The sequence below is a fragment of the Haemaphysalis longicornis genome, unplaced genomic scaffold (assembly GCF_048455015.1).
Source record: "Haemaphysalis longicornis isolate Haplotype H1 unplaced genomic scaffold, Haemaphysalis longicornis Haplotype H1 scaffold_9, whole genome shotgun sequence".
Lineage (NCBI taxonomy): Eukaryota > Metazoa > Arthropoda > Arachnida > Ixodida > Ixodidae > Haemaphysalis > Haemaphysalis longicornis.
The window spans coordinates 10,457,991-10,472,265 of record NW_027526460.1 but is presented as its reverse complement, the minus strand read 5'-3'; the positions used below and the strand labels follow the sequence as shown (position 1 = coordinate 10,472,265).

Here is a 14,275-nt window from a genome sequence, read left to right as displayed (position 1 = left end):
GTGGGCGTGCATTGCTGCCAATTTTAGTTCGGCGTGGCGGCCGCTAGGAGGATCGGTACTGGAAAAAGGTCCATTGCTAGCCTTCCCAGTGCTTTAGTCATGTGACCGGACAATCTCGTAGAGACGCGTGGTGGAAAGCGCAATGCTGCCAAACGTGCTGTGCCACGGCCCAGGGTTTTCTATCGCTGGCCAGAGCGCCGCTACTTCGCCAATCGCAAAAATCGGCTCCCTTGGAAACCAGGTACAAGCAAGATCCCGGTTAAGCTCGGGGCCCCACCTTACATGTGGCCAAAACAGGCGTCCCCATCACTCCCAACACATTAGGCACTGAAGAAATACAGGAGGCGATGCTGCTTCATTGCATTAGCAACACAAGTGTCATGTCAGCAAGATGTGACCGCCGTCGTTCCGTAAATCAAGCGAGGGAGGGGGAAGTGGAGCGCGAGTGATACAGAGGTTAATGAAGTGGTGCATCAGCCTGACGTCAAGAAGGGTGATATACTGAGGCGGCGGAGGAAGCTCCGCCTCCACGCCGCTACCGGCCCAGTTGCGTAGCGCCGTTGCTTATATAAACGCGCTGACGCGTAGTGTGAAATGGGCTGCAAAACGAATGCGGGGCCTAGTATGCGGCGCAAGAAGAAATTGGAATGACGACGATGGAATTACGAGACTGCTGAACAACGAAAGGGTCGACAGGCAGCCAATGCCACCGCTGAGCGAGCAAAGGTGACAGGAAAACGCAATGCACAGTGCACTGCTCAAATCTGCCGTGGAGCTCTTATAAGTACTGGGTGCTCTGCAGTTATTGCCTTTTGTGGTACTTCCTACTATTTGCTTTATTTATCATTTCTAATCACACTATGTCAAACAACAGCACCAGCCGGACACAATAATCATGAAGGTGACCACCACTACCGTGATCCTAATTTCCCAGGGCAGAGAATGCCATGAAAGCTGTAATCACCCGTTTCAAATACAGCTGCAGTCAATGCGATATAGCCGCACTTCACAGAGCCCCCAATCTGTTTTAATGTTCCATATTTTCGCGCGTATAACCGCCCCTGCATATAATCCACACCCTCATTTTCAGACCACCGGAAAAAAAAAAAAATCCTCACGCATTGCCGGCACACTTGATACAGGAAAGACTGCACCAAAGCTACTGCTCAAGCAACAAATCGCACGCTATGTATACAGAAAAAGCGTATATTTAGCAAGTACAATACACTGACTGCAAGGCGAAAGTCACAATTCATTCAGTGTCCCGCAGTCCCCACTGTTGTGCACAAGGTCACCTTCACGGCACAACGCGCAGTGCAGCTTCACGGCACAACGCGCATTGCCGTGAAGCTGCACTAAAGATAAAACCCCGCGTATTATCCGCAACCCTACTTCGCCACTGAAATTATCGCATCTTTGGTGCGGGTTATACGCGCGAAAATACGGTATTCTCGACTGAGGCACGTTGGCGATATGGCAGCTCCGTGTCGAGATTGGCGACCAATATTGACAGCAAGCACTAACATCTTTTAAAGGAATAATACTATAAACTATGTTTCCCACATTCGCATCTTCTGTGTGAGGGAAGGAGCTGGCAAGCAGAGGGAATGCGAGAAACGCCTACAGCTTTTGAAGCTGGAGCAAACCATGCGCACCTAGATGATACTCAAGTTCGCGAGACCGAGGAAGGCAATGCTAATTCATTCCTAAGGATCCATCAATGAACGTTCCGTTAATTTTTTTTTAGCTAGTTAAAACATTTATAACTGCTACTTGTACATGTGTGCACGTGCATAGTATGTAGGTGCATGTGTGTGCGCTTTATACTTTTGAAGTTACAGCTCGAGAAAAAAAGTACCCCCAACAGCTCATCACTAACAGAAAGAGGAGCAGCTAGACACGTTTGTGTAACAGCACTGAACCGGATAAAAACAGTGACAAACATCACCACAAAGGAGTAATGCGCGATACATATGCTGGGATGAATGATTTTTTTTTTTTCCAGAGCAGAGAGGACCTATGTCTTGTGTCGGGAGATAAAAACTGGCACGTGGTATGTGTAGTCAGTTGAAATGCAAGCTTGAGAATAGATTTGCAGCCACCTTAATCTGCGGTGTCAGGTACAACCCTTCAGCTTCATGCCACACCTGGCCGACTTGGCATGCCATTGACAAAGATGAAGACAGACAGTAGCGATGCGTTTAACAGCACGCACGAGAGAGTTCCAAACACAATCCAATTTATATGTGCACGCATTTTTTGTGTTCCGTGGCACATAAACCTTCCTTGTGGTGACCTTGACACTCAAGGAAAGAGGAAATCGGAGTGGGTATATCAGTTTCCTGGCGCACACACACTATATACCAGAGTGCACAGCCCATCTCCTGAACTTCCTCAAGCAGCGATTGTGCTCATCAGCCCTAAATGACCAAACCGGAGGGGAAAGATCTATGACTGGGCCCACATGAGTTTTCAAGGTGAAACAATAGAGAAAGACGTCGCTGCGAAGCACTATGATCAGATATGCTGATTAAACACGATATGAAAATAATGTTAAGTAATGTGAAATTCTCCCACAAATTTTTTATCCAGTTTTTTGTATTTGTACAACAACAAAAAAAAAGAAGAAAGAAAAGGGGTTTCATGGGCAGAAACTACACCTAGGATGCTAGGTGCGCCGTAGTGAGGGCTCAAAATTAAGTTCAACCACCTGGGAATATTTAAAGTGCACAGAAATATCTCAATGCATGCTCACTTTTGTTTTTTATTTCCATCAGAAAAATGGCCGCAATGGGTGGGATCGAACCCGTGTCTCTGGGCTCGACAGCGCAGTGCCACATCCACTGAGCCACCACAACGGGCACCTTACGTTAAGTCCCTGCATGCATTACCCCTTCTGTGGTCCGTTGTTGGACCCTGCATGAAAAGGCAACATGACCGTAGCAGTCCGCTGTCAGAGCATGCCCAACATGGGTGTTCAAGGTTAAATTTCGCAGTTTTTCTCCCGGAAATGCGACTGCATTGTTTGTAGACATGGTGCACCATCTCTTGAGGGATAAGTGAACTTTGTTAAGTTCTGTTCTTCTTGCACTAGGGTGCAGCACAATGTTCAGCACGGGCCTTCTTCATTCCAGAGCATTTTCACGTGCACGCTGTTCTCTGAGAAGCACGCCTGCTCTCTCACTGCGTGCGTTCTTTGGTGGTGCACTTAGCAGAAACGATGACGACTTCAGTGAGGCAGAGAATTGAGTGCCTCCATCAGTTAGTGATGACAGTGATTCGACAGAAGCGAGTGGCGAAAACTACGACAGCGGTGGAGACAGCACCGTGCGGATCATTACTCTGTGAGTTATGCATTTTGTCGAAAGACAATGAAATGGTGCCGCAAGCTTTTTATCTGGCATGTAGAGGTTTCCACTGTCAATAGTTTAATTTGGAGGCGCACAGAGCTGCAGAGTCGTGTGGAGAAAGAGCAGCGAAACCTGCAATACCGCCGCCACCTCATCCAACAGCTGGTGGGTGATCTGAGGCCTCGAGCCAAAAAGCGGGGCACGTCTGCACGTATGGAGTGCGAGGAAAGCCTAGATGGGACGAGACATTTCATCAACAAGCGCCCAGGACGAAGGAGCAAGGACGGTGCTCTTTCCAGCAACAGAAAAACAAAAAGAGGCAGGAGGGATCAACCCTGGCCCGCACCCAGGAGAATGCTTCGAGCGGTTTCACACGCAGCTCAAATATCGGTAAAAGAGTTGCAAGCAGAATGCAAGAGAAAAAATAAATATCTTGTGAGTTTTCTTGCCCAGTTGTGGTTTTTCTTCGCGGCACCAGAAACTGGAAAGAAGTTGCCGACCGGAACGTTCGGGAAGTGGGTAAAAGTTACGGACCTTCAACCCAATAAACCATAGTAGAAAGACGGCCCTCGTTACTTTTAATAGTTCGCACTGTGCTTTCTTCCTTACCATCTACGTTGGCCAATGGTAAGGGATAGGGTGAAGAAAAGCAGTGGGGGAGGATGCGAAGGAGGGTCGCTCACACAGCGTACCATGGACTGTTAGGTGTGCCTGGTTTCTGACTAAATCCATTAAACATACCTCAAGCACTCGTCCTTCGTGCAAAACAGTGGCAAAAGTAAGATGATGAGCCTACCCGTCACCATGTCTGCCCATGAATCGTTCTAACTGAAAGCTCACGATCCTTGTTTCAGCCCACGGTCGGACTAGTTTAACAGCTGTATTAAACTAGGTATTTTAGAGCCTAAAGCGCTCTTTCTCGATGTCCTCCGTGGCTTTGAGTCTGGACCGAAAACAGAATTTAACATGGGAGCCTGCGTACGAAGCAGGGTCTTACCTCGCGTTTTTTGCGGGTCTTCTGCAGACGCAGTGAAACTTGCCTCCGAAGTCGATGTACAGGTCATCTTCCACTATATGGAAGATCTTCCCGATCACAACTTTCCCCTCGGGATCACCTAGGTCTATCCACTTTGAGTTTCTGAGAAGTGTTGAGAAACGCTGTGGCGGTTCGGGTGAACTTGTCAGCGACGACAGCTCTTGAAACTTGAGGAATGCCTCGGCGAATCCACCCTTTTTCTTCTCCGGACCATCTTCCGATGATTCCTTTTTGTCAGGGATAGAAGTTTCGCTCCCTGCGCTGCTTTCAAACCGGCGACAGTATGAAACTGCGGGAACCCGGCCCATGCGGAGCAGGTACCTGAGGGCTGCCATGTGCTTAGGACTCCGTGCGAAGAAAAAAAAAAAAAGGATAAGCAATGACTCGCGAAGATCGCGGGTAAACGGCGTCCTCAAGTTGTTTTCACGCACACAGAACAAGTTCTTTAGGAACAGATGACCTTCTACAAGGGCTTTTTCGCACTTCGAAAAACTATTGCCATGTTTTTGTACAGTGGGCACAGAACAGGGAGGATTTTAGAGAAGCAAAGGTCTAGCTTTGCCTGTAGTGCCAGAAAAAGCGTAGTGGCGGCGTCGTGAACTACCCAGTACGCCCGCTTGATGGCGCTGTAAACACGGCTTTGTAAACATGGCGGCTGCTTTTTGCACAGGCCGCTTGAGCTCCTTAATAACATGGCTGCCCTCGCACGGCGGCCGCCGGCTCGCTGCTCCACGGCCGGACTCGACTCTCCTCCTCCCGCGCGCGAAAGGGGCGTCGAGTCCGGCCGTGGCTGCTCCTGCTGGCTCCTGGCTGGCACGCTGGTCGCGTGTTTACTTGCGCCGCGCTAGTGAAGTGATGTTACGCCAGGTGACCAGATGGCCTCGACTGGCACAGACCACAGTGAGCAGCAAGTGAGAACAAATCGTTTATTGACATCCGCAAGTTTACAGAGGCCAGGACATCATTTCATTTCGATCGCTGCAATTGTACGTCGCTTTCGTGACAACATTTTTTTTTTTGCCATAACAACTCGTTCACTTGCGCTAAGATTTCGAACGAAGGGCACAAATGAAGTATTGACGGCGACAACGGTTTCCTTTGCACCGTCTTTCTAGCGGAGTGCATAACACTCACCTTCTGTTGGAAGAATCGAATATTCTGGCCTCGACAGCTGCCTTCCGATGCGGAATTTCCCACATTTGTCATTCCACAAGCACTCAATTCCCGTGTTTTGCCAGTCCTCTCAACAACTGATGGACGCAAAAGCACATAACAGCAATAACAGTCACGAAACCGGTGCTCCGCGCACATTGAAACGGTGGGCCGTTGCAGCGGTTTCAATTTGAATTGGCGGCTTTGTGGTTGCGAATTCAGAAACGAGGTGGTGCACCAGTCGGCTGTTCGTAAAAAGTTGCGTACATTTTTGCTCAACGGATGTTTGATACGGAACTTGTTAATAGTATTTTTAAATAACACATTGTAAGCGAACTGTGTGGGCTCTTTGAGTCACGGAATGAATGTTTTGTATTCTATACCAAAAGTAACATTTTGCCTGCGCCGTCTGGTGGGCTTGATGGTCGAAAACAGCGCTTTAGGTTGGTATGGGTTGGTCACGTGGGGCGTCGATTTTTACGCCGCCTATAGGGAAGACAGGGAACGTCCAAGCTTGAGAGGCCTCAGTGGGCTAAAGATTGGATTGGATTGGATTGTGGATGGCGTTTCGTGTCAAATGTTGTCTTTGTACAACATTTGTTGTACAAGCATTTTTTAAAACCCTATTTGCTAACAAACAGTATTTATACACTGACATTGCTTGCAAAATTGAACAGGAAATCAAAGGCGTGTAACGCGTTGGATTTTCTTAGATGTTTTAGCCTAATCGGTATCTTAGCCGCCAACCCAAGGTAAATGGCCAACCCTTCGAGCGAGCGTCGTCTGTAACGTTTATAGCATTTATAGATACTTTCTGTAACGTTTTGGTAGTTTTGGGGCAAAGGAGCCTGTGTGCGCAGCTTTTTTGGACGTTCCTGTTGTTCCAAGTTCGTTCAACGTGTATAATGGAAAACGCAAGCCCGTCATCCAATGCGTTATCTTTCTTCATGACCATTGGGAAACTAAAGGTGCTGTTCTAACATTTATGAAGACAAACCGTTGTTGCAGCAAAGGCAGCTGTAGTCATCGTCAAATTTTATATCGTTATGCTCATGCTGTGGCCGTTTGTTGCTAATAAAGGTTGTGCTTCTGTTGTAGTGTGCAAATGAAATATTTAGAGCCGATGAGGACACATACATCGTAGGCAAGCGGTTTGTTCATTCCAGATTACGCTAACCACCCTTGAAGCTTTCTAACTTAGCTCTCGGCCATAAAATGTAATTTGCATTTGCAACTCGGCTGTACCAAGGGAGTGCTTCGAACAGAGCCTGTAAGAGGAAGCGAAGGTGCGATGTAGCGGCGGGAAAACCGTCAAGGTGACGGTAACTCGGTTTACAATTTCAGAACTGAAATGTGCGTACTTGTAAAATGAAAGGAATTTTGCCAGGATGATCGTAAACTGCAGCACGAGAGGTTTTCAGAGCATTTCCATGCCTTCCCGTGCACTCAGGGCCTCAGACGGACCGGCTGGGTGCTCAGGGGGGTTCCCGATCCCGAGCGTGTGTCCGGCCACATGTACCGAATGGCGGTAATGGCCATGATGATTGGCAATGACCCCAACGGTGGAATCGACAAGGATAAGTACGCTGCATTGTTCTATTCTGGAAATTTATACCCCAGCCAGACCCGATGGCAGGTCTGCGCAAAGTTGCCGGATTACTAAGCTGACTATGAAGCACAAGATAGCTGTGTGGGTAGCGGACTATATGCTTCTAGGAGAACTGCAGAAGCCGCATCAAACGTTGTGCAAAAAGGTGGTGAACATAACCACATGGTGCAGTTGTGCAATATCTCCAGCAAAATAGGAAACACTCGCAAAAAATAAACATGTTCTGTAGCTAAGCATACCGAAGCTACAACTATGCTACTGAGGTACCATATGGAGAAGCATACAGATGCGTCTCGACGACCTGGCGCTCTTTACATATGCTGAGCCCTATACAGAGATATTTTGTTCTTTTCCATTGGTAACACAGCCTGCAGTTGAGCCTGTGAGTGCGAAAACAGAACAGCTGTCTAGCCCGAAAATATTCTGACCAATAGAGTCAAGGAATGTCAACAAGCTTCAGTGCATCCACCATGTATTTTCACACAGTTGTATGTGTCATCACCAAGAAGCAATGCAGAAGTATAGGTTGTATTCACTGGGCTTTGGACCGCACGGCGGTGCTACCTGCGCAGCGGCACCAACGCCATATGTGCGGTTGCACTCCGTCGTGCGGGCAGCGCGTTTCCCGACGCGAAACGTTGTTTACGGCGTGGTGTTGGCAAGAACGTTCGTGTGGACGCTTTTTTTTTCTGCATTATTCATGGGTTTGCGTATGCCGTGTCATTAAGAGTAGCTAGCAATGTTTTCACTTTAAAATTCTGTACTGTGCTGGTCTCCTACAACCGCAGAGCTGAAGCAGGCCGCACGACAAAATTAAGCGTGCCGTCCCCCCCCCCACCCCCCAACCCCTTTCCCTTTTCCCTTTTACTGCTTCGAAGCGACAGCTAGAGCAGTGCTTGAAGACTGTCTGGCTTCATTCGACGAATTCGCGAAAAAGGTATTTATGGCTAATCAGTACCGAATCTGTTGGCGCCTCTTTCATTTCAGCTGGGCCCCGGGACGATGGGCGTCGGAGCTTTAAGCTTCACCTCGCACCTTGTCACATGTTTGAAACATTATGTAGTGCTTAAAATGTTCACAAATTAAGGTAGCCGGCGTACTTTATGGATGAGACGAACCATACTAGGCGTCCAGCCTCAACATGGGCTACTTTGAGTGTTGAGGCAGTGAATGCATGCGTACATGCAATGTCACTTCCCAGGTAATTGTGGGCATCAAATTCTTCTTCGTCGCCTTCATCTTTTCTCTAATGATCAAGCATGTTCCATGATAACACACTAAAGCTTGATGCTGGGTACACATTTTTACTACTTCAAAAACACCGCAGAGACGAAGACGTATGCAGTGACAAGTAAAACACTCTTTTTCACTTGTCTCTGCGCTGCTTTCGAAGTAGCCAAAGCCTGTTTTGTAAACTTGTTTTGCTTATAATCTCAGCTTCATCGACACCGAAAGGAAAACACTTTAAAAAATCATATCGCTGGAATCTTTGTTGTTGCCACCATGCCTAATTTTATGATGTACTTACCTCGCGATCGCTTTCACCTACACCTTGTGCGTAATTCTTCAGCTTCATTAGGAGCTCAAATGGACGACCTTTGTGCGTTCAATGGATAAGAACACTGTCATAAGAGCACCTCACCTATCTCATACTCTTCAAGAAGCGCTCAACATGCCTGGGTGGCACGGTAAAACCAGTGCCTCGTCTCACACACCACCACCATATCAAATGTTCTCAACTCGAGCGGCGGTCGTTTGAAGCAACGCAGGAAATAAGGAAATCTGCGCACGGCGATGACACCGAGATAGTGCGACATCGCCGAAAATGACCAGGTTATGCACGCCGTTTGCCACGCCTGTACAACCGTTGGACAGTTGCATTCATCGCGTGAAGTCAGACTGTCTTCAAGCACTGCCCTAGCGTTCGCTTCGAAACAGCAAAAGAAAAAAACAATACCCGCCGCTCTTGCTGTCATCGTTCGGCCGTGCTTCGGGTTTGCGGTTGTAGGAGACGTAAACAACTCATCCCAAATTTTACAGCAATAACAAATACGACTACTCGTTACGACAAGACATTCTCAAACCCACGAATCATGCAGAAAAAACACCGTTCGAATGTTTTTGCCAACACCTTGCCGCAAACCACATTTCGCGTCGGGAAACGCGCTGCCTGCGTGGCGGAGTGCAGCCACAGGTATGGTGTCGTCGCCGCCGCGCCCGCGCGGTCCAAAGCCTAGTGAATACACCCGATAGCTTAGCAGTATACAATGTGACTGTACTAAGTGAAGATGATCCTTGTTAAGCTTGTCACCTATTTCATTCTCACACGACATTGCCTATTTGACATAGGCAATGGCTGTAGCACCTCAGTAATGGCGCAAACTGTGTGAAACTCCCTTGCAAATTTTTTGTCCACAGTTTTTGCATTTGTCGTGCATTTTGTTTTGAACAGTCGGCATTTCACTTGCCTGTTTATTGCACTGTGATCAACCAGGGTATAAATTTTATCATAGCATCTTCGGAATAAAACTTGGTTGCAATTCTTTGGTTGCACCTGTACATGGTGTCCTTCTCGAGACTTCATTTTACACTGATTCCTCGCTTAACATTGGCACAACAGAAGCTGCCCACGTTTCTACCTTCCTGTTCCGATGATCATTCAAAAACTGTTTTGTGCTAGTGGAATATGCTTTCAGACATTTTGACAGGCGTTGCCTCTGACTGGCGGGGGAACTGCTTGCAGGTGCATCAGGATGGCACTGGTACACGACATGGGGGAGTGCATTGTGGGAGACATTACCCCACAGTGCGGCGTCAGCAAAGAACACAAGCTGAAGCTCGAAACAGTACGTAGAGTAGAAGGCACCCGCTGCCTTTGAGCTTGCTGGGCAACTAACAATGTCCCATTTCAGGAAGCCATGGCCAGCCTCGGGAAGTTAGTAGACAGCGCGTCAGCAGGGGAGTTCAGGTCTCTCTGGGAGGTGAGGCATATTGCTTGCTTTGCTCACTGTTAACATAGCTTATGAATGCTTGACAAGCTGAAATAAGCTCAGGAGGTGTATGACATGTACACGTACAAGTGAAAATATTGCTGTTGGCAATTGTTTCATGTATACATTAATTACTGCTGAAATTCGGGTTTTCTGTATTTCCTGAGAATGTGATAAATACTGTACGGTAGACTCTCGATAAACGGAACTTCAAGGGACCGAAAAAATTAATTGCGTTTAACGGGAGTTCTATTTACTGAGGTAGATGTGTGAAAGTGCAAATTTATGTGCGTACACACTCTTAATACCATTAAGTATTAGAAGGTGAATGTAGCTGATAATTCTTCAGAAAGCAAGAAAACTACAAGAGGTTTAGGCACAGCACTGACAAGGTTGATTTGGCTACCATGAGTCGCTGTGCACTACAAAATGCATCAATTATTTTTGAGTCCTAGCAACTGCATCTTCATGGAGGCTAGAGGCCTTAACTTCGGGAGTGCTTACGAGCCACCAAATTTAGAAGACAGCAACGTGGTAATTAAGCGCGAATAGCACCACGATGGCACGAAGAAGGCGGCAGGAGCCGAGCCCTGTAACCCTGGCATCTTGAATCGAGAGCGAACGACTGCAACAAGAACTGTGATGTTGCATTTGTCGTGCTAACATGGCTGACTACTAAAGGTGGGGCTTACGAGGCTAAAAAACAAAAACAACAACAGAAAATAGAACAGCTGGAACCGGAAAAAGCTGATGCTCATGGCAATGTGCCTGACAAAAAGTTGCATCTCCAGTTCCGCTTACACGGTGATACAGAAATTTTAGTTCCAATTACTGAAAGTGTTTTTGCATTATCTGAATACAAAACCAACCAACTTACAGGCTAGTGTTCAGTTTAAGTGGCAATTCCATTTGATTTCCGTTTATCAAGATTCTACTGTAATTTCCTTTGTTGCAACAGTTGCTGACTTAAACACTGTAACAACACAATGCCAAAAAACAAAACAAAAAATACAGGTCACAGCAATCACCATCCATACACCTGCTTATGATTTTCTTATTTTTACTCTTACTCGGTCAGAACGAGACGCATCAAGTTCCTTGCCGAGCAGACTGCTGAGTGCATTTAATAAACCAAGCGTGATTAAGAAATTATGGGTTACAGTTATTCGTTCCGTTTTGGCACAGAATAAAAGCCACCTTACTGTACACCCCGTCCACAAATTAGGCTCACTTTGTGTACTTTTATTGCCCATCACTGCAGTGGTAAAAGCATGGGCATAACATACTACAGCTGCACCGTCCGTTTCAAAGCTCCAACCCGTTTACATTCATGACCCTTGCCCCTTGAAAGGAGTACGAAGCCCAGGAAACAGTGGAAGCCAAACTTGTTAAAGATCTGGACATGTTCGACATGATCCTCCAAGCGCATGAATACGAAGTCGACATGAAGGATCCTGGAAGGCTACAGGAGTTCTTTGACAGCACAAATCGTAAGTCACGCCTTGCCTGTGTCACCAAATTGAAAATTAAGACAGGCGTGCTAGGTAGTTGCACTGAAACTTCTTGCACAGAGTACCAGTTATTTGTGATGTGCTGTAGTACAGTCTCTCCCAGCTATTATTATTCTGTAGTTAAAAGTGCCAGCAGTTCTAAGTGTATTAAATTATTATATTTAAAATTGCACCATAAAAAGTGGTGTATGGCTGTACTGATAAGGTCATCTTCTATACCATGTTTCTATGAATTCATCCTATACTATTACCCTCACTTGTATACTTTTGTATTTTATATATAATGTAGATGTCACAGTAAAATGATAATTGCAGATGATCCTTTTGAAAGCATTGCGTACTGTAAAGGCCCACATTTCTCGCTTTGCAAGCTTGGCCGTCTGTCCCTCCGCTTATGTTTGTCTCGCAAATTGGTTCACAGAAAGGTTCAAGCACCCGATAGTCAAGCAATGGACTGAGGAGCTCTATAAATTGAGAGCTGATAATCTCGGGAGAGGTGCGCAAGAAAACAATGCCACAGCGTGAAACTGTGACACATGACAGCAGATCTCTCGCCAACCGTGATATCTTAATTTACTGTACTTTTTACAAGCGTGAATAAAACTTGGCTGCATTCGTACATCTTTCTTCTCCTGCCTTTTAGATCATGGTGAAAATATTTTCTGCAGCAGGTACTCCCTCTGTGCTTCGAAGTCCATACCAACACTTGAGAACTCATTGTGAGGGACCTGGAAAAGGGACAGGGGCAAAAATGTAAGCAGAAGGTAGTATTTTTCAGTCTTCCAAGACAGGAAAGTGCCCAAAAAAGAGCAAAGACAAATTAAAAAAAAATCTGTTCACTGTCGTATTCAAAAACGAAAAAGCGTGCAAAGTTTCTTCCCACTCTGCCCTTTCCAGAAATAGTGCAAGGCGAATTACAGTTACAAATCTAGCAGCAGGATACCATCTACTTTTACCATCCATTCTAAGAAACGTGTTGCGACACGAGACACAAACCACGGTATGTATTCAAGCTGCCACTATTAATGCATCAACAAACACCTGTACCTTTTGTATTTGCAACAAAGATGCCATGCTTTCGCCGCCTGTCTTTGAATGCAGCTCTGCAGTCGTCTAGATCAAACACTACTCACATACAGTCTTGGAACATGTTTCAGAGGCAACATGCTGTGGGTTACGCACCTGGACGACTGTGTAACCCAGCATTTCCAACTGCCGGAGGTTCGTTGCGGTGGTGCCTATCAAGTGGTTCTCATTGCTACAAAAGTCGCCTGCTCCCAGTAGCACAACAGCCAACCTAGCGGCAGAAAACAAAAATGTCAAACCTCGTTACACGACTACCGAGACCACAACATGCTCATGCCGTTGCAGAATGATTATAATGATTATGAGGTTTAACATGCTGACGCTACACAGGCAATGAGGCGCGCTATAGTGGAGGGTTATGGATTAATTTTGACCACCTGGGGATCTTTAACGTGCGCTGAAATTTCAATCACACGGGCGTTTTCACTTTTTGCCACCATTAGAAAAGTGACCGCGGCAGCCGGGAATTGAACCTGTGTCTTTGAGCAGCACAACACCTCAGCCACTGAGCCACCCGCCTTTGCAGAATGACGTTCAGCACCAAACTAACAGCTTGCATGGAAGACCCTTACGAGCCAACGCTTAGAGAAACCCAAAAATTAAAGCCATTCCACTCAATGTAAAAGCGGTCAGAAGTGAAGAGCAGTGATTCACCATAATGGGCTGCAGCGCCGTTACCCGCTCACTGCTACCAGCCAACACATTTCAAATTTCCCGCCTTCCCAGTGCTCGCGCGTCCCCTGCCTGAAACTGCGCCAGCGCGAGTTCTGTTCTTTTTGTGCTCGCTTTTCCTTTCGCACGAGCCAGAGTTGCACTGCCACTTTTTGTAGCGTGAGCTACACTGGCCGAGGTTGAGCAGTTTCGCGTGGCTCCTGGAGAGCCGTGCTGTGCATGCGCGAGGAGCAGTGCCGCCTCCGGCGCACAGCTGGCGCGCCGGAACCGCCGCTGCCGCGATTGGATTGGATTGGACTGGAAATCGTTTTAGCAGCAGGAAGCATGATAATCGGCTAATTCTAGACAACCAGGAAACCTAAGAATAACCAGTTGAGCCTTAGCTCATGCTACGTATATCCTGGCATAGCCGAGCTAAGCCAGTGCTAATTTTTTTTTCGCTTACTATTGTAAAAACCAACCCAACGAGCGTTCCCAACTAAATGAATGCGGGCGCTGCTAGTTAATTACGTATATTTCGCCTCAAATGTACTTTCAGTTTTCTTTGCACTAAACTATAACAAGTTTTGAATGCTTATGACTATATAAACCGCTTGGCTTTTGAAGCCTCTGGGTTACACCGCAACAACAGCTACTACAACGGAACGCCGTGCGGCTCTACTTGGGTACAGCAAGTCAGCTACAATGACAAGGCCAGCCACTAAAGTGCTCCGCACTTAAAAGAGAAAACTGTAGTGACAATTACCTTCTCACAGGCAAGCAAGGATTTGCTTTGAAGTCGTGCTGGGAAATGAAGCCAAATTCCCTGCCAGCGTAGCATTCAAAGTCTAAAAGAATCGAGAAAGAATATTACGTCAGCATACTTTGGC

At 46.8% G+C, this 14,275-nt stretch overlaps 3 protein-coding genes across 5 annotated transcripts in view; 1 reads left to right on the top strand and 2 right to left on the bottom strand.

Annotated features, from left to right (window-relative positions):
* The window catches only part of Mrps28 (mitochondrial ribosomal protein S28), a 7,365-nt gene extending 2,466 nt beyond the window's left edge, over positions 1-4,899 (bottom strand). The window contains exon 1 of the mRNA XM_077683592.1: positions 4,348-4,899. Within this exon, the coding sequence (XP_077539718.1) occupies positions 4,348-4,721 (374 nt within the window). The 5' untranslated portion in view covers positions 4,722-4,899. The remainder of the gene's footprint in view (positions 1-4,347) is intronic.
* LOC144152327 (5'-deoxynucleotidase HDDC2) overlaps positions 1-12,269 on the top strand; it is a 27,818-nt gene extending 15,549 nt beyond the window's left edge. Inside the window, exons 1-6 of one of the 2 annotated variants that reach the window (XM_077683590.1) lie at positions 6,297-6,506; positions 6,989-7,119; positions 9,891-9,993; positions 10,060-10,128; positions 11,489-11,627; positions 12,070-12,269. In XM_077683590.1, the coding sequence (XP_077539716.1) occupies positions 6,444-6,506; positions 6,989-7,119; positions 9,891-9,993; positions 10,060-10,128; positions 11,489-11,627; positions 12,070-12,173 (609 nt within the window). In that variant the 5' untranslated portion in view covers positions 6,297-6,443 and the 3' untranslated portion in view covers positions 12,174-12,269. Of the gene's footprint in view, positions 1-6,296; positions 6,507-6,988; positions 7,120-9,890; positions 9,994-10,059; positions 10,129-11,488; positions 11,628-12,069 lie in introns of those variants that run through there. The other variant, XM_077683589.1, reaches the window with a different exon arrangement.
* The window catches only part of LOC144152324 (uncharacterized), a 16,051-nt gene continuing 13,978 nt past the window's right edge, over positions 12,203-14,275 (bottom strand). Inside the window, exons 7-9 of one of the 2 annotated variants that reach the window (XM_077683587.1) lie at positions 14,152-14,233; positions 12,831-12,945; positions 12,203-12,376 (exon numbers count right to left, since the gene is read on the bottom strand). In XM_077683587.1, the coding sequence (XP_077539713.1) occupies positions 12,293-12,376; positions 12,831-12,945; positions 14,152-14,233 (281 nt within the window). In that variant the 3' untranslated portion in view covers positions 12,203-12,292. The remainder of the gene's footprint in view (positions 12,377-12,830; positions 12,946-14,151; positions 14,234-14,275) is intronic. The other variant, XR_013319145.1, reaches the window with a different exon arrangement.